The sequence below is a fragment of the Euprymna scolopes genome, chromosome 43 (assembly GCF_053919585.1).
Source record: "Euprymna scolopes isolate OS-2025 chromosome 43, ASM5391958v1, whole genome shotgun sequence".
Classification (NCBI taxonomy): Eukaryota; Metazoa; Mollusca; class Cephalopoda; order Sepiida; family Sepiolidae; genus Euprymna; species Euprymna scolopes.
Window position 1 is genome coordinate 19899215 of NC_136524.1, and position 24250 is coordinate 19923464.

The window sequence follows — 24250 nt, forward strand, 5'->3', positions numbered from 1 at the left end:
TATCATTTCGCCAATGGGACAGAGGTTGAAGCTTAGATGGCAGTCCATTACCTATCAGGTTGGTGACTCTCTTTAGAACCTTGTCCAAGGAGCGAAAGACTAGTAGCAGATGCACAAGCCCAAATGTGACAACAATACTCCATACATGGGCGAATGGTGGCTTTGTAAACGTACAGGATAGTTTCAGGTATAAGAAACTTTCTAGCACAGTAAAGAGAGCCCACCTTCTTCACAGCGGTTTGGCAATGCACTCAATATATCTGTTTCAACTCTTGTTCCCATTAAGCTGAGGAGTTTGAACAAAGTACTTTCAGGTAATTTATCTATTGGTGGTTGAGAAGATTTCTTGTAATTATTAAAGAAAACAATCTTAGTTTTGGCAGCGTTGAATGTTACCATCCATTTTTTACCCCATTCCACTACAGACTGGAGGTCTTCCTCTAGGGTTTCCACCATTGCCTTGAATATATGTTTATTCCTTTTCCCTTCACGCCTGATGGAGAGCATGGTGTCATCAACAAATAGGCCCAATTCAGAGACTATTTTATCAGGGAGGTCATTTATGAATATCAGGAAAAATAAAGTTCCAAGAATCGATCCCTGAGGTACACCGGCATTTATATCATATTGTTTGGACTTATGACCATTGAGGATAACCTGGATTCTTCTCCTCTTTAAGAAGGATTTAATTATGTTAAGTGTTCGTCCAGTAATATCATAGGATCTGATTTTCTTGAAAAGACAATCGTGCCAGGGGTCAAAGGCCTTAGATATCTAGTGCTACTGCCTTCCCCTCCCCTGACTTATCCTGTGCATGGTATATATTCAGAGATTACAATTAGAGAATCTGCAGAGCAGACTTGCCTAAATCCATATTGATGGTCAGACAAAAGTTTAGCAACTCTGGTGTACTAGAGTTTGATTAATTATGGACAAATATTTTGGCTAAAAGCTAATGGGGTGATTATTTAATGAGTCATTTCTTTCGACAGAATTCTTGAAAACTGGTACTACAGAAGCAGTTTTCCAGCAGTCAGGAAAGCAAGATTCATTAAGGCATTTGTTAAAGAGTTTGGAGAGAACTGGAGCAATCTCAGCAGAGCATTTTTTTAATAGTACAGCTGGGATGAGATCAGGTCATGCTTTTGAGGTGTCTAGGTTTTTTATGATACAATGCACCTGAAAAGGGGTTATTTTCAGATCATCTAGTGTGGTTTCTGTCCGTAAAGGAAAATCAGGAAGCGTGGTTTGCTGGATCCAAGGTAGAGTTTGAGGAAAACTGACTGGTAAGCATGTTAGCTTTCTCGGTCGCCATGCAAACAATCTAATGATTGTTAGATAATGGAGGAATTGTTGATTGCCATTTTTTACAACACTAGAAATCACGGGTTCCTAATTTCCGCACTTCAATGCGTTTCCTGATGGTTTCGATATATTCTCTCTTAGCTATCGCTACTTCTTTCTTATAATTACTTCTAGCTGCTATATACTTTTGTCTGTTTGTACACAACTTATGCCAGATACATCTGCTGTATGCATGTTGCCTCTGAGCAATGGCAGCTGTGCAAGTAGAAGTAAACCATTGGGGAGAGTGGAGTTTGCTATAGAACTTCCGTGTGGGAACTTGTGCTTCAATTGTTGCTTTGAACCACTCAGTGATCTCATTTGTGCACTGTTCTGCTGGAAGAACAAAAATATTTCCTGATGGTGCATCTCTGATGTGATCTCTAATGGCATTCCAGTTAAACCTTATTGTAGTACTTTGCTGTTTTGAGCAATAGCTCTTCAACTTGGGGTCAAGAGTTTAGAATGATGTCTATAATTTCACAGCATGTTCAGCATTCCTGAGTGGGCAATGGGCATTTATTACACAATCCTCTGGAACTGTTGTCATAGATAGATCCAGAAGTGAGGTTTGCTAGTCCTGACGATCTGGGAGATGGGTTGGGAATTTTATTGTCTGTGTTAACGAATGGGATATAGAAAAGTTATGGATGGTACTAACCGCTGTGTCAGTGTAGTTAGAGAAGCCAAGCAAATTATTGTGGTGGGTGTTAAAGTCACTAAATACATGTATTTGGGTGCTAGTGTCAATAGGGAGTGTTAGAGTACAGTTCTGGGTTGAGGGAGAGCAATAAAGAAAATATAAGTAACTAACGCTATGTTGTAAAGCTAGTTTAAAGCACATGAAGGCCTGCTCATCTGATTCTAGTTTAGATTTCCTAGTCATGGGGAGGGGGTTACAAATTCCAAGTCTGTTCATGTGTCTGTCAGAGTCATTGAAGTATTCCGTCTATACATTAGCCAGACATTCTTTGTGTACATATGTCAGGTTCCATCCCAAAGTAGGGTGTTTCTACAAGTGCCATTATTCTAAGCAAAAAGATATTACCAACACGATGACTGAGAATACCTAATAAATCTCAGCAGTTTTTCTCTCCTTTTTGAACATCATACAGAGGAGATAACAGAAGCAGTCAAGGTCGACATTGAAGCATTTGTCCTCTTTAAACTCTGTAAAAAATGTTTTGCAGAAACTTGCTTCCCTGAAAAGGTGTAATTGGAAATTTGCCTTTATGGTATCAGTTTTCAAGAACTTTAATGAAAGAATTGACCCGTAAAATTATTATCTCATAATCCTCGTTAAAATCTTTGAATCCTTAATCAATCTAATGATAACTCATCATTTAGAAAGTGCTAAACTTTTCTCTGGCCATCGCATTCTACTGCAGATATCCTAGCAGTCATCTCTGGATTTCCTTACCACACACTGGACAAGGCAGGCAAAGTTTTTGACAAAATCTTGCATGAAGACTTTCTCAAGAAAATCAACTTGTACGATATATTATTACGAGTATATATTATATGTACGATATATTATTATTGATTATGTATGGTTATATTATTATATAATATTACTAGATGAACATTAAATATAACCAAATCTTTATTCGCTAAAAAACTTCATCGAAGTCATACATCTAAACATCATAACAACACGAGTGTCCTCCAAGGCCTGGACATATTATTCCTGATCTCCATAAACAACCTCCTGGTGCAATTGCATTCGAGATGGGTGTATTTATTGATGACATGCTCTATTTCTGAAATTAGGGAAAATCAAAATCCCACGCATTCAAAGCAATGTCTGGATCTTTTGAAAATGACCTCCAGTCTGTAGTAGAATGGAACCAAAGATAAACGGTTGCATTTAATGCTACTAAGACCAAATCTTATTTCCTTTAACAACTATAAGAAATCTTTCCAAGCACCAATTGTCAGTAGCACACTTCTCAAAAATCCAACATTCAAACTCCTCGACCTAACATTCTAAGGCAACGTGAGCTCGAATAAGTATATAGAAGACACTGCTGTTATCAGGTTAAAAAACTTATCATACCTGCCAGTATCTAGCATCTCTACAAAGCCATCATTCACCCATACATGAGGTTTTGTTGTCATATTTAGGTTGGTGTATCAAGCACTATCTCTTTCTCTTGGATAAAGTTCAAAAAAGAATTTCTAACCTAATAAGTTTTGCATTCTCTACTAAACTCCTCTATCTTTGTGACGTTGCTGCAGCGTTGCATCTCTATACCTGTTTCACTAGTACTTTACTCTGATGAACTTATTTGCAATTGGATCCCTTCACGAAAATACTCTGATCCACTTGCTTAGCAATAAAACCTCATCCCTACATTGTAAAGGTTCTTAGATGCCAGAATATTTCCTACCCTGATAGTTTCTTTCCTCTTTTTCATTGTTTCTCTGACTGTACTAATGTGCAGAAATTTAAATGTAATGTAATCAAAGACTTGCTGCTCAACTCCCCATTCAGGTTGCCTCCCTATAAATCTGTATCCTAACACAGTAAGCCCTTACACATCAGTTGTACTCACACAACTTATTCATTAGAATAATAAGAAAAAGAAAACTGACAGTCTAACCTAGTTTCAGTGTTGTCTTCTGAACAACTATCAGTACCTCTTGCATTATTAATTTTCTTTCTTGTCACCCAAAGGAAATGAATAGTTTCAGGTTGAAGTCATACTTAATTCGATGATACAGTGTTTATAGGTGTATATTGTGTTAGTTTCTGACTTTTAGTCAGGCACAAATGCAGGCATAAATATGATGTCTTGAATGCCTACTAGACACTGTCCTCGAGTGTCTAAGGTCTCTTTGTACAGGAGTTTGTCAGGATAACCTAACATGAGGATATTTTTCCCTGACTAAATATTCAAAGCAACATAGTACTCTAAGCCCAAAGAAAATTTCCTATATATGGCTACCCTACATGGGCTTATATGTAGACTGGTGTATCTTCTCTAAGTAATGTTTTTTATTTTATTGCCTTTTCACGCCAAACAAGGCTCGATACCACTTTGATGTCGGGGGCTACTATCTGGGACATAATTGCAAGGATACTATGTAGGGAGTTGAGCAGCAAGATTTCTGTTCACATTACACTTTAACTTCTGCATGTTAGTACAGTCGGAGAAGCAGGAACCCGGAAAGAAGTTCCAAAGTCTAACATTTCTGGTGTAGAAACTGTTAGATTGAGAATCCAGGGACATCTGTTGTGTAGGGCTGGGATTTTGCTACATGTCGAGTTTATTTACGTCAGGGGGATACAAGGGCTTGTAGTTCATCAGAGCATTTACCATTAAAATTCTTGTAAAACAGACAGAGGATGCAACATTTCATCGGTGGGACAGAGGTCGAAGCTTAGATGACAGTTCAGGACTTATTAGGTTGGTGACTCTTCTTTGCATTCTGTCCAGGCTAGTAGCAGATGCACCAGCCCAAAATGTGGCAACTATACTCCATGCATGTGCAAATGGTGGCTTTGTAGAGGTACAGGATACTTCCAGGCGTAAGTAACTTTCTAGCATGGTAGAGAGAGCCCACCTTCCTCACAGCAGCCACGGCAATGTCCTCTATGTATCTGTTCCAGCTCATGTTCTCTGTGAATGTTAAGCCGAGTAGTTTGAACAAAGTACTTTCATGTAATGTATCTTCAGCCATGGCTATTAGTGGTTGAGAAGATTTCTTATAATTATTAAAAGAAAGCTTAGTCTTGGCAGCATTAAATGTCACTATCTAATATCATCCATGTTCCACTACAGACTGGAGGTCCTACTCTAGGGTTTCCATCATTGCTTTGGATATGTATTCATTTGTTTTCCCCTTATGCCTGCCATAGAGCATGGTGTCATCTGCAAATATACCCATCTCAGAGACAATTGTATTAGGGAGGTCATGTTTCCTATAATAATAGCACTAAGCTGGATATTCCACCAGACTAGATGAATTCTTGTTCTAGAATCCAGAAACCAAGAGACTAAAAGAAAGATAAACTATAATGTAGTTAACTGGTCAATAAATGAGAAGAAAACTAATATTAACTTCTTTACTAACTCAATGTTTGAGAGATAAAAGGAGAACTTTAATGGAATATTTGAATATATACATATCTCAAGATCAAGTGTTAGCCCCAGGAAGGGAGCTCCTTGATTTTTGAGAATTTCGATTGAAGTAAAATGAAGGAACTTTCCTTTATTATATAATACACTAGCGGGGGTACCCAGCGTTGCTCGGGTGTTTGGAGGTGTGCGTGGTGTTAAATAAAAAAGAAACCGGGGGGGGGAGTAGGATCGAACCTGAAGCCCTGAGGTGAAGTTTGAAAATAAAATCGGCCAGCCAGAATGAGTTACTGAAAGAAAGATGTTTGAATTTATTTAAGTAAGAACCAAATTGACAGGTGCGCGCACGGAAGTCGTCGAGCATTACGACGACGACGATGTAGGTTTGTTTGTTATAAGCGAAGTAAAAAAAGAAAACTTAAGCGGGGGGGGGCGGATAATCAAAACATTGAGAAAAAAAAAAACTAACGTAAGGCAAACGAACGATCAAAAAAGAAAACAGAAAAACGAACACGTGAAAAATGGCTTAAATAAGCCTGTTTCGATATTAAAATTTAAAAAATCGGTGGGTACCTAGGTGTTTTTGTGTGTGTGGTCGGGGGTGGATAAACGAAGTAAAAAAAAAAAAAAAACGAACGTTACATGAAAGATGGCTTAAATAACACTGGTTCAATATTTAAATTTAAAAAATCAAGAAAAAAAAAAAGACATCTCACACCACGATTCGAATCCAAAACGTTTAGATAATGAAACCATGCGCTAATCAACTGAGCTAACGCAACGTACATGAAATTTAATCAGTTTTTCAACTATTTAAAGTAAGTCAGGTCATGACGTCATCTAGCGCATGCATAGAACCGTTCGTCATCACGAGAAGACCGTTTTTGTTGACCCCATCCCCCCCCCGTCGAAAATTGTTGATTTCGGGGTGAAACAATGAACGTTTTTGGCTAATTTTTCGCTATTTTTCGAGCAAAGGATGGAGCTTCAATATGATACCAAGTTTGTGAATTTTCATTGTGTCTGTCGAAAGTTTTCAGCGGAGACAAACACACATACAAACATACACACATTTTTGCTTTTATATTTATAGATTACAGACACATTATCTTCATTATGATGATTTTTATTTTGTTTAATTTTTGTATCAGGTGAAAAACCCTACGTATGCAACTGGGAAGGATGTACCTGGCGTTTTGCCCGATCTGATGAATTGACACGCCATTTCCGAAAACATACAGGTGATAAGCCATTCAAGTGTCAGGTGTGCGATCGAGCTTTTTCTCGATCGGATCACCTGTCGTTACACATGAAACGTCATTAATTGCAGGTAAGCATGAACAAGTTTCCTATTTAAACAATAACAATATCTTAAATGGTATTCACGTGCATTTTTGGATCGATTTTGAAATGACCTGTGACAGGGTTGTACATTGTATCTACTAGCATGGCTTTTTGCATCGATGTTTATAGCACTTTCTTCTTCCATAAAAATTATTGTTCAGGGGTCAGACGTTTTCCAATATTATACAAGCTCATTCTTCTATTCTTAAGGTTCAATGAGTCACCAGCCTCCAAATTTCACTCCCTGTCCAATCACTTGCTTTCAAGTTTTCTTCAGTTAAGGATATTCATGCTTTAACAGCTTATCCAAGAGGACAAATGTTTCATATTACTATATATCAGCATAATTGATTCATCCTTAGGATAATCTCCATGATGGGCAAGTGTTGTACTTTCAGCAAATCCTTCAACCTAATGTGTTGAATTTGGTCAGATTTAACATTGTGGATCCATCCAATCATGAATATGTCATTAGTCTGCAGTCAGGTGAGAAAGGGATGAGGGATCAGCATTCACTGCCATCTAACATGACACTTGCGATGCAACTTTTTTTTTTTTTTTTTCATAGGCATCACCACTTATCAAGGCTAAGAGGCCGCTCGAGGATAAGCGTTAAAAGTGTACAGTAGAAATTGGACAATATAGTAATCGTTAATAATGGAAATTCGGTAAATTTGTTAACTTATATCGAACAGTTCATCAAAAAACTTGTTTACATTAGACTTGAAGACGACCATATCATAGTCAGCTGGAAAGCGGGAAAACGGAAGACAATTCCATAGGCATGCAGTTCTAAGAAAGAAGCTTTGCTCATGGAATCTGTTTAGGTTTAGGCACAGATAAAGAGTGGAGGAAATTAGTGATATTGTTTTCTGCTAGACGAGTGTTTCTTGTGAAAGTTTGGCGAGGGGAAACCATAGATTGCAGCTCAGCCAAGCACTTGCCATGAAAATAACGATAAAGCAAAGACAAACTTGCAATATCTCTTCTGTGAGGAAGATGTTGCAGGGAAGAGAAAAGGACATCCCCTACGAGGCTACGAAGTCTATTTTGAACTCTATCAAGGCAGAATAAGTCCTTTCTAGCAGCTCCTGCCCAGATGCGAATGTAGGGGCGAATGTAGAGAGTGATAGCATATGATGCTTAACAACTCACAAAATTTCGCCCAAGTTTCCTTCACTCTTGTGCTCATGCTAATTTCCCATCTACCATTCACACTCAGCTTCTAGGTAGCAGAAAGAGTCTACTACCTCCAGGGCCTTGTCATTGGGTACCATTTCTTTGTGGGAATCATCGTCAATAGGATCCGCTTGTCCCAAACATTTCTTCTACTTGAAGTTGGAATTCAATGTTAACCTACCCTTTAAGGCACTGCACTTTTTGTGGACCCACAGTAGGCACAGGTTACATTGTATCAAATTGCATCTAAAACCATTCCAATGCACAATAATGATAATATAAAAAAAAATACTGGACCAACGAATCACAGGAGAGTGTGAGTGGGGGGTCTTGTATGCACTGAACACACTTTTGTTCAGTGCATATCCGGTTAAGAAATCCTCAGTAGTAGCAATACAGCTTTGACTAAGGTCTTAGCCCTAACAGAGAAGTGGAAGAGGAAGGATGGTTGGAAGGAGCCAGTGGGAATAAAATGGAGATCAAAGCAGTGTAACCTCTGACAAATATTACAGCGTAACATAGCAAAAGAGAAAACAGTGACAATCTAACGCCCTCTTGTTGTTTAATGTCATGCTATACTTTTTTTAGAGACTGAATATTTAAATATCAATTTTGTTCATTTTTTGCTTTCCTATTAGTCAACGTAACATTCCATAAGTTTTGTTCATATTTTTTATTGTCTGAAATAGTAAATATGAAACTAGAGATCATTTATACAGTTAAGATTTCCAAAGTTTTTAATCTGGCACAGATCATCACGATGCAAGTTACTTTATTTTAGCATTCTAGTGTTTCCAGTGGTTTATGGTCTCCAGCCCTCAAACTCAGAAATAGTTTACTGCAACTGAATACTTCAAATGGTTCTGAAACGAAAGAATGTTAAAAAATATTTTTGTACAGTATTCCCCCTACATTAAAAAACAAAAATAAAGAAAGATTTTGTATGATGACAAAACAAAAATATTATATTTAAAAAATTATGTAAATTGATCGAATAAGAAAATCAAATTTTATGAGTAACCGAAGAGCAGCTATTTTGTCTGCCATTTTAAAAACAATTTTCTTTTTAAATAAAGGAAGATAACTCAACAATAATTAAAACTTGCAAAATTTATGTTGTAATTCTTACAAATTCCTATTCATCATTTTAAAATGGTTTTCTTATTAAAAATAAAGCTACCTGGTCAATTTATGTGCATTTTTTGTTTGGTCACATGTACGTAAATTATACAGATTTCTCTTTTTTGTTGTTGTTTTTAATTTATGAAAGATTTTGAACAAGAAATCTACCCAGCCCCCTCCCATCCTCCCCAAAATTGTTCGAAGTTGTCTCAAATACCCTGTCTAACATATATCGGACATATTTAACGTTACAAAATTTTATTTTACAGTTTTACACGGAAATTAGTTAAAATTCTTTAAACCTGAACGGAACTAATAAATAAATAAATCGGGGAGGGGGGGGGGGGTAAACTGACCACTAAAAAATAACTTATTAAGGTAATAAATTTAAAAATTAATTAAAATTATGTTGCCACTTCTTGACATGCATTATTATTTTATTTATTTACTGATTATTTATTGAAGTGAAAAATTCAGTAGTATGAAGAACCAAAGTTAAAAAGTTCTACTTAAAAAATTAATTACAAAATTGAATCAACTAGAATGCATTTCAGTTTATTTATAAACAAATCAAACATTTTAATTTTTTGTTAATAATAAAATAATATGATCCTTGAAATTTGAAATTCGAGGTATTTGAATGCATAAAATGTCGTTTATAATAGCTTTAAAATTCTGAGCAAATCCACATTTTATTAAAAGATTGCAAGTTTGGAAACTATTTCTATCCAATAATTTTATAAGTAGAAAAGACTAAAATATTAACAGCAATTAGTTATAGTTTTATAGGTTTAATTAATAATTTAATAACCAAACATAACCATGATAATTAAAGTTAACTTTTAAAATTTTATTTAAAACATTTGCTTAAAAGAAAATAAAAATTAAACAAAAATAGAATCAACAGATTCTCAAGTAGGTACAGATAGTTTTTAATAGATTAGTTTGTTATTTTATTTTTTTTTTGGGGGGGGGGTATTTTTTTTTTAAATTTGAATTTCCTTTACATTAAAACCTAGCAGGTCCCATGTACTGACATTTACCAGTGGAAGTATAACACAAAGTCAGGACAAATTCAATGGAGACCCCTCCCCACTGAAAACAAATTAAACTACAGTTGTCAGTCCTGGAAAATAGCAGGCACTGTCATTCATCAATCAAATGAAATCATCTGGCTCCCACAGCTGAGCATTGCCTGGCAGTGTTGCTAATGGAAGCCACTGGCTGTCATTGTCAATATTGGGGGTTACTGGCAATTAGTGTTGGTTTGGGGAGATTACAGGTAGGCATCCGCTACTTTTGTAACTGGCAGTCACTTGTTGCTATGATCAGTGTCAGCCTCCACTGGACTGCTTCAAACTGAAATCATCTGTTTTAAACTTTCAGGCATTGTTGGTCAATGGTATCCACTAATTGCCTCTGGCAGGTAGTGATGATCACTGGAAATTAGTGCTGTTTTGAGGTGTTTGCTTGCACTTGCTCGTGTTTACTGATGGATACTTGCTCGTGTTTACTGATGGATACTTGCTCGTGTTTACTGATGGATACTGGCTGCCTTTCTTACTTTCATTGTGTTTCTGAATATTCACTGTCAGCCATGACCAGTATCCGTCTCCATTCGACTACCCTGAAATGAAATTGTCTGTCTTTAATGGCAAGCATTAATGGCTATTGGCATCTTTAGGTGGTCACTTGTGTTTGGTCATTGTCGGTCACTATCAATCATAACCAGTGTCAAGCCCCATTTGACTGCTTTGAAAGGAAACACGCTGTCTTCAATATTCATGCACTGTCATCCATTGTATGGTTCTGTCATGCAGCATCAGACACAGTTGGACACTGGCAGTCATGACGTGATTGGCATTGATTTTCAGTTGATTACTGTTACTATATGCAGTGGCAGTCAGTGGCTGGATTTGACATACAGTGGTGTGTACTGCTGTTTCGGGGCGATTATTGGTGTTTGTAGGCGTTAAACTGCTGTCTTAATATGAATTAACTTTAATGTAAGGAAAGGTTTATTCGATGAAAAATGGAGAGACTTTATTAGGAAAGGTGCATTGTTTCCTAGGTTGTGGTTTTTTAAGAAAATATTTTGATAAACAAATGCCAAGATATTGCCTATTAATTAGGCTCTTGTTTTAAAATGAGTTCATTCCCTATGATTATTCAATGTATTTTTTTTCTTTACAGCATTTAAGAAAAAACTATTGACTTTTTAATTTTTAATGTAAGCTGTGTTTTTTTTTTTTGTTTTTTTTTTTACAAAAACAAACACCGACATTGTGTGTCTATCTTATTAAATTATTGTATTTATAATGAGTTCAGTCTGTATGATTGTGATTTATATTAAATGTAGATCTATACACTAATAAATATTTAATCAAAAAAAGATATATACAAAAACGGTCATTTTAATGTAGAGGTTCATTTTTCTTGGGTGGGGGCCTTTAATTAGTGTTAAACACTTTAATAAACAAATGCCGAGATGGTGTCTATTAAATATCTTTTATGAAAATGAGTTAATTTTCTATGATTATTCAATGTAATTGTTTCCTCAACATAATGTAGGTTGCGTTTTTCTTCTGTAAGAAAACTTATTAATAAATAAACACAGATATTGTGTGTCTATTTTGTTAATGTTTTTATTTTAAACCAGCCTGGGTGCCCGGCGTTTCCCGGGTGTTTGTAGGTGTGTGTTGAGCAAAAAAAAAAAGTTGTAGTAGGCAGGCTCAAACCTGTGATACGAAGGCGGAAAAGAAAGTGGAGGTTTGTATCAGAGTGTTGGTTGAGCAAAAAGAAAAGAAAGGAAATTTGCGAGTGCAAAAAAAAAATTTTAAGTGGTAATAGGCAGGCAGGCTCAAACTCGTACCGTGAAGGAGGAAAAGAAAGTGAAAAAAAAGTGACGTGTTAGCTGTTGCACCCATTGCCATACCGGAAGTGACGTAGGTTTAAATTAAGGTTAGACAATCAAAAAGAGGGGATGACTTTAAAAAATATTGGTGAAAAAAGCCACCATCGCCCTGTAGAAAAGTGTCCAGTTGAGGGTGAAGGAATTAATGTTTTTAGCCAATTTTTCGATATTTGTCATCTGAAGGGTCGAGCTTCAAAATGATACCAATCTTGTGAAAATCTGTCACCTCTGTCGAAAGTTTTGTGAGACACACAAACATACATACATTTAAACAGACATGAGATTTATATTATAGACTAGCGGGGGGGGGGGTACTCAGCGTTGCCTGGGTGTTTTGAGGTATGTGTGGCTTTGAGTAAATTAAAACTCTGGAGGGGGGGGGTAAAATAAAATAAAAAGTTTTGGTAGGTAAGTATGAGGATCGAACCCGAACCCTTGAGGCAAAAGTTGGAAATTAAAGTGTGAAAAATAACGTGCGACGTTAACCATTGGGCCACCGCGAAATACTAACGGAAACATGTTTGAATTTATTTATTTAAGTATTAAAAACAGAATTTACATGTGGCCGCAATAAAAGTTAACTCTGCTGCTTCTATTTGACCTCATTAAGCGGACTTAACTTTTGCTGTGGGACAGCTTTTGGGTTTGTTTACCCAACTTTGACTGATTGGAAACCAGCTCCCCATTTCCAAGATGTTGGGGAGGGGGAAACCAGCTCCCCATTGTCCAGATTGAATAGCAATTGTCTGAGTTTGACCCCACATTGATCAAAGCTGATTGCTTCTGGACGTTTCCCGGTGCGAATGCCGGGAACAGAGCCTTAGCTTTGAATTAGTTTCGGTTTTATACAAAAAAGCTGAATGAACACAAGACGGGCTGAAATAGCAAGAATTTTGTAAAAATCGACGTAAATAAATCTAGAGGTGATCTGCATTTCCAAATCCTAGATATTATTATCTAGGGGGTACATAAACAGTTCTAAGCGATAGTAACCACCCCTGGGAGCGTCGGCGAAAAAAGCCTTTTCAAGACATATATAAAATGATCACACACATTTTGCCTTTTATATATATAGATGAGTTCATTCTCTGTGATTAACGAATTTATATTTAATTCAAATGTATAAAAGAATACATGTCTAATTAAAAAAAAAAATTACTAAAAAATTTTAGCCTCCCAAAAAAGGAGCACTTTGGATCGATACTAAAATGGGAATTACCTCAGTCAAAAAAGATTTATATAAATGTTTATTTCGTAATGCAAGGTGCGAATTTTTAATGACTAAGGAGAGGAAAGATTAAGTGTAATGTAAGAACAGATACTACACTTTGCTCCTAGTGAAATGGAATAACATATATAACAATAGCATTATCGAAAAAAAATATAGTTTTTGATCTGTAACAGAATTTATTAATAAACAAACACAGACCTTTTGCGTTCATCATTGTTTAGTTTTGGAAACATTAGTCTTTTGTCTACAACTATGTGAGTTATAACGAAATGTAAATATTTTTTTGCTGAAAGTGCACAGTGTAATGACAGTAAAAAATGCAAAATTTTGCTATTTAGACAATTGTGTTAAAATCTGAACTGATTAACATAACACAAGGGAGGGAAAAAAGTGTGGCATCATGGGAAGAATGCATATGCTGTTGGTGTTGTTGTCAACGCATATTTGGTATTGAACTTTGTGGGCTAATCATTTAGCGATAAAACAAAAATGTGTAAAAATGTTTCTAATTAGCAAAGCAATAGTAGTCCATAATTTGTTTTAGCCATTGTGTGATACAAAGGAACTTTGGTGTTGTTAGCAGTACGTTATATTTTAATGAAGTTGATACACTATGTAACCATTCGGAAATATTGAAAGATAGAGAAAATAATGGATTAACGGAATGAAAGAAAACAACCAATGAAAACTCTGGAAAGTCAAGAGATGATTGGAAAGGGGCTGATCAGTATTTTTGTTAAAACTGAGATGAAAAGAAGAAAGCAGCAATGAATAAAATTTAATGATCACAATCATTGGTTGAAAGGTTGAGAAGAAAGTTCTTGCAAAATTTTTAATATTGATTTCAAATGATGTATTTTCAAATAAGCTTTCATTATAATAATTTTACTTAATGTATCATTTTAAAGAGTGTTTTTTGCCCTATCTAATCGCTTAAATTACAATCGTTTTAAAACAATTGTGTCTTTTCAGAACGTTGAATGCAAGATGGAAAAAAGTAAATTTACACAATTTTCTTATTTTTATTCAAGCTAGGCTGAAAAGCTGCTGAAACAGCTCGCGATATCAATGAAGCATTTGGCCCAGAAACCACTACAGAATGCACAGCACAATGGTGGTTTAAGAAATTTTGCGGTGGCGATGAGAGTCTCGAAGATGATGAGCGTAGTGGTCGGCCATCAGATGTTGGCATGCACATCTGTTCAAGAACTTGTTTCTGAGTTAAATGTAGTATATACAATGTAGTATATACAACGATTTTCAACTACTTGAGAGAGATTGGAAAGACAAAAAAAATTTGATAAATGGGTGTCTTATGAATTGAACAACAACCAAAAGAAATGCCATTCTGAAGTGTCATCTTTCCTTCTTTTACACAACAAGAACGACCAATTTCTTGATTGGGTTGTGTCTTGCGACAAAAAGTTGGTTCTTTACAACAACCAGTGCTGCTCAGCTCAGTTGTTACATGCCAACGCAGCTCCACAACACTTCCCAAAGCTAGAGTTGCAACAAAAAACGTCATACTGACTGCTTAGTGGTCTGCAACTGGTCTCATCCATTATAGTTTTTTTAATGCAGCCGAAACAATTACGATGGAGAAGTACTGTCAACAAATGGATGGAATGCATCAGAAACTTTGACAGCAACACCCAGCGTTAGTTAACAGAAAAAGCCCAATTCTCCTCCACAAAAATGTCCAACACACATTGCTAAACCGACCCTGCAGAAGCTGAACAAATTGAGCTACAAAACTCTGCGTCATCCACCATACTCTCCAGACCTCTTGCCAACCGACTACCACTTTTTCAACCATCTCAACAACTTACTGCATGAGAAATGCTTTAAAAACCTAAGCAATATCAAAAACACCTTCAGCAACTGCATCACCATCAGAACGCAAGATTTTTACGTTACTGACATAAATACACTTGTTTTGCATTGGCAAGTGTGTTGATTCTGATGGTGCTTATTTCGATCAATAAATTTTTATTTGAGTCAAGATATATTCATTTGAATTTAAAAGTTAAAAACCGCAAGAACTTACTTGTCAATCTGATATTATTATGAAATATTGGCCCCAGTGTATGATGGGAATGTGTGAGGAAAAAGTAATTAGAGGGTAAGTATTGTGCTACCACCTCTATTTGTGAATTGCTTATGAGAGTAAATTTTGCTAGAATTTATATAGGAAGATATGATAATGGATAAAAGCAAAGCATAATATGTGGGAAACTTGCACCAAATATAGGCAGTATCAAGGCATATATTTGTATGTTCTGTAATTATATTGAATTTTTATGTGGCATCTGCATTTTGCAAGCTATAATGTCGTTTTGTAGAAGGGAAAAATCGTTATCATTTTATTAATATACAGATAAAGATAAAGAAAAATTCTTTATAATGTGCATACCCAAGACAAAAAAAATTATCATATTCCGAAAAGTATGTAAATTTATCCAGTAGTTTTATTTTTATAAAGAAAAACATTTTTAAGTGATTAATGGAAATTCATAGGTATTACAACATAAATCTCACAAGTTTAAATTATATTCAGTTATTTCCCTTTGTTTTCGAAATAGCGGAACAGTCTTTGACTACTCATAAAATTTTATTGTTTTATGTCGAAATAAATCTACTGCTCAATTTATGTGATTTTTTTCAGTATATTTTTGTTTCATCAAGGGTATGTACAGTGTGCAGATTTTTCTTTATTTTTGTTTTTTAAAGAGGATTTTGGACACAAGATAAATTTTGTTTGCTAATATTTTTTTGTTTTGTTTTGGTCTTTCAGATACTGCAAACTTGGCCTCAGTGATGTCTGAAGTGTCGAAAAACTGAGACTTCAGAAAAACATATTTGCACTAACAGATTAAAGAGACATTTACTGTGAAATCTGTGTACCCGGGGTAGGAAAAGACTGGTTGGTCATATGACTATTGGGAAATATGGCAAAGGGATTAAAATCAATAATGGGTGATATGCTGATTGTTTGCAGCAATAATATATGAGCATTATATATATATATATATATATATATATATAATGAAACAAGAAAAATCAATTTCTCAAAATCGAGACAGATCCTGTTCAAGACAGCAAATCTTGTGCATACACAAAGGCTCAATATCCTTTCAGATAGAGTTTTATAACAATAATAATAAATAATTAAATAATTAAAAGGGGCTTTCCTTAACACTTTACAATTTTACGGTAGATCCAATCGTCTGTGGTGCATTTTCTTAGTCTACATGTTTGCAAACATGTGAATGCAAGTTCAAATTAGATGATCATATTTACATGTAAAACTACAGGAAAGTGTTCATAAACCTTTATTATTATTAAACACACACACACACACACACACACACACACACACATAATCCAAAGAATACAGAAATTTGTGACTCACTGTTGATTGGTCTCAGTCCGGCTTCTGGTTGGATATCAAGAAGCATGTATAAATATATTCTATTTTATTTTTTGGAGTTTGAAACTTTTCGACGACCATATCACATTCAACAGTCAAGAATGAAATGAAATGAGTGTCATTATGAGCTCTTATCTGTTCAGGTTATTGTTCTCGAGTGTAATTTCTTATTCCAGTGAAACATGCATGTTTACCTTAAATGCATGTTTTTGTTCCAAACGTGCTCATACATATATATATATATATATATATATATATATATATATATATATATATATATATAATGTGTATGTGTGTAAAGATGATATATGTATAAAGATATGTAATGAGAATATGTATATACAAAGATTGGTCATGTCACTAAATAGGGTTCGTGAATGATATGAAAAAGATTTTTTAATAAAGATGGATGTCATCAGTAATTTCATAGAGCATGAAGCAGCCTTGATCTTGCTATCAAAAACCAAGATCGAATGAAACAAAACAAACCGAAGCAACAATTAAAACAACTTTTATTTTTACTTTTTTTTTATGCAAGAAAAAAAAATATGAAAAATAATTTACACAACTTGTAAACAATTTTTATTTTAAATTTAGAATGACAATTAATTTGAACATCTTTTGAACAACTTTTTTTAATGAATTTTCTTTTTAAATTTAAAAAATAAAATAATTTTAGTGACATTAATTTTTAATATTATCAACCAAAATTAAATGGAGATAGTGAGTGGGTACAAAGAAATTCAGAAAAATCCTTTGCTGCATCGCCTGCATTTATTCTATAGGAATTGTGTGCATTTTTAAATTTAAAAAGAATTTAGAACTGCACGCCTGTGGAATTCTCTTCTTTTTGGCTGTTTTCCAGCTGACTACAATTTGGTTGTCTTCAAGTCCAACATAAACAAATTCTTGATGAGTCGCCCCCTTAAGTAATCCAATTTACCAAATTGCCTCTACTAACAATTACTACAATGTTGTCCCATTGTCTACTGTAGACTCATTAACCCTTACTCCAGTGGCATCCAGGCCTTGATAAGTGGTGAATCCTATGTAAATAAAAAAATTAAAATTGTCATGTTCCGACTAGTGAAATTTGCCTCAGTTTCGTTTCACTCGATCTTAGTTTTTGATTGCAAGGTTAAAGTTGCTACATGCTCTACGAAATTGCTGATAGCATCCATCTTGATTCTTACACGATTAAATTGTTTAAACATTTTAATTATGTATTTCTCTAGTTTATAAATTAAATTTTTACACAAAATGACTCCCCATGTAATAATGTTTAAACATCATTACATAGATAAGAAACAATTTTAATGCCTTATTTTTCTCATATCAACCACAAACCCTATTTAGTGATATTACCCAAAGATTTGTATCTTTTGTATCTATGTACAACGATTTTTATGTGTGTGTGTGTGTGTGCATTTATATATATATATATAATCTTTATATAATATATATAATTATATATTATAATTATATATATAAATACATAAAGACTTCATATATATAAGTATATACATAGAGATTGTATACATATTATGCTATATAAAAACATGTATATATATATATATATATATATAATATTTAGATAAAGATTTGTGTATGCATATAAAGATGTATACATGTATACAAATATGCTTAGATGTATATATATATACATACATGGAGACACACCTTCAAACAACTGTACTTTGTCGTTGTTTCTTTTTAGATTTTTTAATACTTTTTTGTTTTATATGTTACTTCTTTCTTCTTCGAGTCATCTTCAAGGTATTATATATATATATAGATTCAGCCACTCTGAGTCGTGGACGACGAAACACGTGTCAGTGGATAATTATATTTTAAATATATATATATATATATATATATTAATATTGAATATTTACAAATCCTACTTATATAAGGTATACTTAAAATGTTGTTTAAATACCATAACACTATTTTCAGATTAATTTGACATAAAATAAATTCACATAAAATATAAAAAGATCTTCTTTACATAAATAAAACTACTTTAGTATTTTTTTTTTTTAATTTATTGCATAATTTAGTCAATACAATGAATAGTTTTTTTCTGATAAGTAATGTCGGTCTCTTTATCATTTCTTTGTCAAGCTTTCTTCCTCCAAAATCGATATTTCATTGTCATTTGTAAGTTTGTTTTTTTTGCAGATTATTGCAGCATGTTGTTGATAATAATAAAATATAATTAGATTTAATCATTTCCATAAAATACTTTGTGCAAGCGAAAGTTATTTTAAAACGGATGACATTTTAAAAGAAGGGGATTTAACTCTGTTACTTCTCTTAAAAAAAATATGTTAAGGAATAAAAAAAAAAACAACATACTTTCTTTTTATTTCAAGTAAATACAAGTGCCGTTATTTTATAATTAAGTAAAATCATGTGCAAAAAAAAAAGGTGCTTATTTAGAATTACACTCATTAAAGAAATAAAAATACAGAAAAATCTTTAGATGTACATACCTGACACATAACAAAGATGTCATATTCCAAAATTCATATAAATTGATCAAGTAGTTTTTTTTAACTAAGAAAATTAAATTTTATGACAAAGCAAGGTGTAGGAGTTTTAATCAGCCATGATGTATAAATAAAAGAAACTACTCAATTTGAACTACTGAGATCAAAATCAGTCTTATAATGGATACATTTAGTATTAAAAACGCTTAAAATTGAAAAAAAAAATTTAGCTATAAAAAACTACTTGATCAATTTATATGATTTTTCGAATATGACATTTTTGTTGTGATAAGTATATCCATCTTTAAGAATTTTTCTGGGTTTTTTTTTATTGTTGTTGTTGCTAGTAATTCTAAATACGTAATTTACCAATCATATTTATATTTTTTGCTTTAGATAAAATTCAATTTTAGCAACTCCATGATTGATTTCTTTTTCTTGCAAGATCTTTTTATCATCTTAGTTTACCATAATTATGACACTTAATGGCAGCTATTTATGCTTTGTGTTCTGTAAATGTAACAGGGGAAAGGAGGACGTATCTTAAAACCCCAGAAAGGCAGAAATGAAAATTAACCTGCACTCCTTCCATTTATAAACAATGAAATAAAAATAACCATAATTGTTCTGATAATGTTACAATTGAGTATATAAGAATAGGAGTTACATCAAAAACAATATGGAATGCAGATTATTTTTTGCTTGTTTTATTTTACTTCAGTCGAAGTTCTCAAAAATCAAGGGGCTCACAACCAGGGGCTAACACATGAAGTCTATATGAGATACATAGATATTTGAATGTTCCATTGTGTGTGCGTGTGTGATACTAGACAGTTATACTTAAGCTGATTTTAAAACAAGGACTACAAAATTCACCCCAGTCAGCACACTAATATATAAAACTGCACATATAATACTAACACCAAACTAATCTAATGTATGAATTTATTTGTCCCTTCGAAGAGTGTCTCCAAACCCACTCTAAAAACTCCTATCATTTAGCTGACAATAGTGCCATAAAACTACACCTAACATTCCATGATAAATATATATATATATGCATATATATATATATGCATATAAATAATATATATATAAATATATATATATATAAATAAATATATATATATATATATATATATATATATATATATATATAAACATAAAAAATGATAAACAACTACAGAATTCGCGCATAAGCCTGAAGAGTCCTAGAGTGGATGAAACGCAGAATAGTCAGTGTAGCTTAATCGCCATATATATTTTATAAATTACTAACTAGCTCTACCTACGTATTGAGTACTTTTGAAGTAAATACTGAAAGTTTACGCATAAATCTATACTTTTGTATATTAATTTTATGTGAGTAAATTAAGTAGTTATATGAATATATATATGTATATATGAATATATATATTTGCATATATATATATGTGTGTGCATATATATATATATGTGTGTGCATATATATATATATATTTGCATATATATATATATATATATATATGTGCATATATATATATATATGTGCATATATATATATATATATTTGCATATATATATATATATATATATATATATGGCATAATTCACATTAATACACCAGTTCCCATTAGATCATAGTTAAGCAACATTGAACCTGATCAGTACTAAAATGAGTGACCATTTGGGAATACCAGGTGCTGTATGTGCTCTCCATTTACTCAGCATTATTTCCAGTTATCTAGCACTTCTCCTTGCCACTGAACTCAAGCAGTGCTAATTCAGGAGAGATGTGGTTAGCGATTGTGCAACCTTTGCCTCGCAATTACACATGCAGTTACCCTTATAAGAGGGGTATCCATTGTCTCTTGAGATTCAACAAAGGCATCAACACATATATATATACATACGCAGTGAATTTTCAAGATATAAAGAAAATGCATATTTGCTGTTTACCAGTTGTCCACGATCGTATCTCAAGATCCTAATTACCTTAAAGTATATAGAGTCGGGTAAAGCAGTACCGCAAATATTGATCCAACAGGTTATGGATCATCTAGTATACTAATAAAACTGCTGTAAACCTTGCTTCCTTGCTTGTTACTGTGCACACTTATTGACATCACAAAAAGTGAATCGTGTGAATCAATGGTGATTGATGAAAGAGTAGTAGTGGGAGGAGATGAATGATGTAAATAATTAAGACGGAGGGGGAGCAGAGAGATGGAAAATAAAATAAAGCAACTATTAATCCCTCCCAAGCAAAGCAGTTCATTCAGGCATATTCAATTGGTGTTCAGTCCAATATGGATTTACAAATGCATATACATATGGAAAGTTATTGTAAATAAAAATATCTAGAATGTTCCAAAGATTTTCATGAATATAAATGACATCACAAAATGGGATATATTTTTCAAACTTCTATTATACAAAAGAAAATTGTATTTGCGTTTGACTTAAAGTTGGAAACTCTGAAATATACACTTAAAGACCTTACATATTCTGATATAGTATGATCCCAAACATAATAAAAATAAAAGGAATCCTTCCATCGCTTAGGTTCATCATGCATCAGATAACTGCATTCACTTGGAGGTTAAAATAAAATGTACTTTTCAATCTAACTGATAAATGTTTGAAAAAATTACACTGAAACAAGGTCAAACAGTCAGTCAGCTGCTAATGACTATCTTTTTGGTTTTTTTTCTTTTATACTGAACGTGTTGGTGAAATTTGTGTATGAGAGAGCAAAAGAGAGACGTTGGTTAAAAAAGGTAACATCACCAAAGCTGTGTACAGTGTGATAACAACAGCTTTTTAACTCTATTTTTCTTAAGACTTATTGTCATGCTACATGAAGGTGGCCAACACCCTGAAACTGAGCTGCAGCATAGTGGCTAAGATCATCCAGCATTTTAAAAAAGCAGGATTCACTCAGAACAGGCCTTGGGTAGATTGTCTAAAAAAACTGAGCACACGTGCTGAGCATCACATCCAAATGCTTTCTTTGAAACATTGACGTAAGAGTGTTGTCAGCATTGCTGCAGAGATTGAAGACGTATAGGGTCAGCCTGTTAGTGCTCAGACCATGCACCATGCAACATCAAATTGATGTGCATGGCTGTCACTTAAGGAAGAAATCTCTTCTGAAAACGATATGCAAGAAAGCTCGCTAACAGTTTGTTGGAAGACATGTCAACAAAGCACATGGGGTACTGGAACCATGTCCTGTGATCTAATGAGATGAAGATTAATTTGTTTGGTTCCAATGGCTTCAAGCATGTGTGACAGCGACTAGGTGAGGAGTACAAAGATGTGTGTTAGGCCTACAGTCAAGCATACTGGTGGAGATGTTATGGTCTGGGGATGTATGAGTTCTGCAAATGTTGAAAAATTACATTTCATTAAGGGAAACATAAACTCAAACATATACTGTGAAATACTACAGCAGAGTATGATCCTCTCCCTCAAGAAACTAGGTCGCAGGACAGTGTTCCAGCATTGTGAATTATAAAGAAAACTCTTTAGACCATGGTATTTTGAAGCTTAATGCTTCTTATCAAAAGAGAAGAGCAAGTTAATTTTTATTTTATTTTCATTTTTTGTATTTAGCTCTATTATTTTTTATATATTTTTCCCTGTATATTTTTCTATTTTTTGTATATTTCCCATCATCCCTATTCTTTACTTTTTATTCTGACGAGAAGCATTGAGCTTCGGAATACTATGGTTTAAAGAGTTTTCTTTATATTTTACAGGTTTTTCCTTTGTGATTTGATGATCAAATAAAGTTTATTTAAATTTGAACTGTGATCAATTGTTTCTTATATATATATATATATATATATATATATATATATATATATATATATATATATATATATACACACACACACATATATATACATATATACATATATATATGCATATATATATACATATATATATACACATATATATACACACACATATATACACATATATATATACATATATATATACACGCACACACATATATATGCACATATATGCATATACACATATATATAGAGAGAGAAAGGGAAAGAGAGGGGCTGGGGGAGATAAAGTAACTGTTCATGTTTATGTACTCTATTTTAACAGATGACATTAGTCTTTTATTAGTTGCTTATTTATGATGTTATAAAGGATCTTCCTGATGTCTTCCATCTTTGTTCTTTAGGATATCCATTTTGTAATATCATTGATTTTACATTGAGACAAACAAATAATAGGACCAGATTCAACAGAGTTTGTGTACTATAGTGGACATGAATAAATACACTCCCACCCTATAATAAAAAGCAATGTCCATTCATACATGTTAATTATTATTATTATTATTATTATTACTATTTCATGAAGCCATATAATATGTTATAAGGAGATATTTTATGTATCGCTTTTCAGTATTTACTTCAACAGTGCTCAATATGTGAGTAGAGCTAGGTAAGAAGTTATGAAAATATATATAGCAATTGAGCTACAACAATTTTTTTGTGTTTTATCCTTGTGAAGACTAATGCATAAAATTGATATTGTCACATGTTTGCTAGTTAACAAATCAGATTCTTTGTTATTCCTGCTCTGCTAAATATATATAATGACCACATAGATTATCCATGACTTTTCAAGTTATATGCTATCTTTCTTGTCTGCTTAATTAGATAACATCATCCTTCTCTTACTTCATCAGTTTTGATGTCGCAATGGATCTCTTCTGGATAGCTTCCAATCTCTCTTTAATGAATGATATCATCTATTTATAACTTGATAAAGTCTTCCACCTATTTTAATGGATTGCATTTTCCCTTTGTGATGTCATCTAGTCTGCATGGGTACAAACAAACATGCAACCTAACAAAGGTTTTAGTGGTATATAAGAATATATAATTAAATATGTTTTGCTTTTTTAGTGCAATTAGTTACATTATATTTATTTTTGATGGGCACCCTCCCCCCACATCCACACATCCACTTTGAAAGATTATGTGCCAACTTATGATTGTGCTTCCAACTCATCATAGCCATACACTGTGTCACCTTTATTCCCATAAAAGTTGCTCTGTAGTTCTTGCTCTATTGTCGCTTGTGATGTCAATATGTCAG

General features: G+C 33.4%; 1 protein-coding gene across 1 annotated transcript in view; it reads left to right on the forward strand.

Moving 5' to 3' along the window:
- LOC145268221 (uncharacterized) overlaps positions 1-16146 on the forward strand; it is a 339574-nt gene extending 323428 nt beyond the window's left edge. Inside the window, exons 8-9 of the mRNA XM_080123524.1 lie at positions 6578-6756; positions 16011-16146. Of these exons, the coding sequence (XP_079979650.1) occupies positions 6578-6750 (173 nt within the window). The 3' untranslated portion in view covers positions 6751-6756; positions 16011-16146. The remainder of the gene's footprint in view (positions 1-6577; positions 6757-16010) is intronic.
- Positions 16147-24250: the final 8104 nt, after the last annotated feature.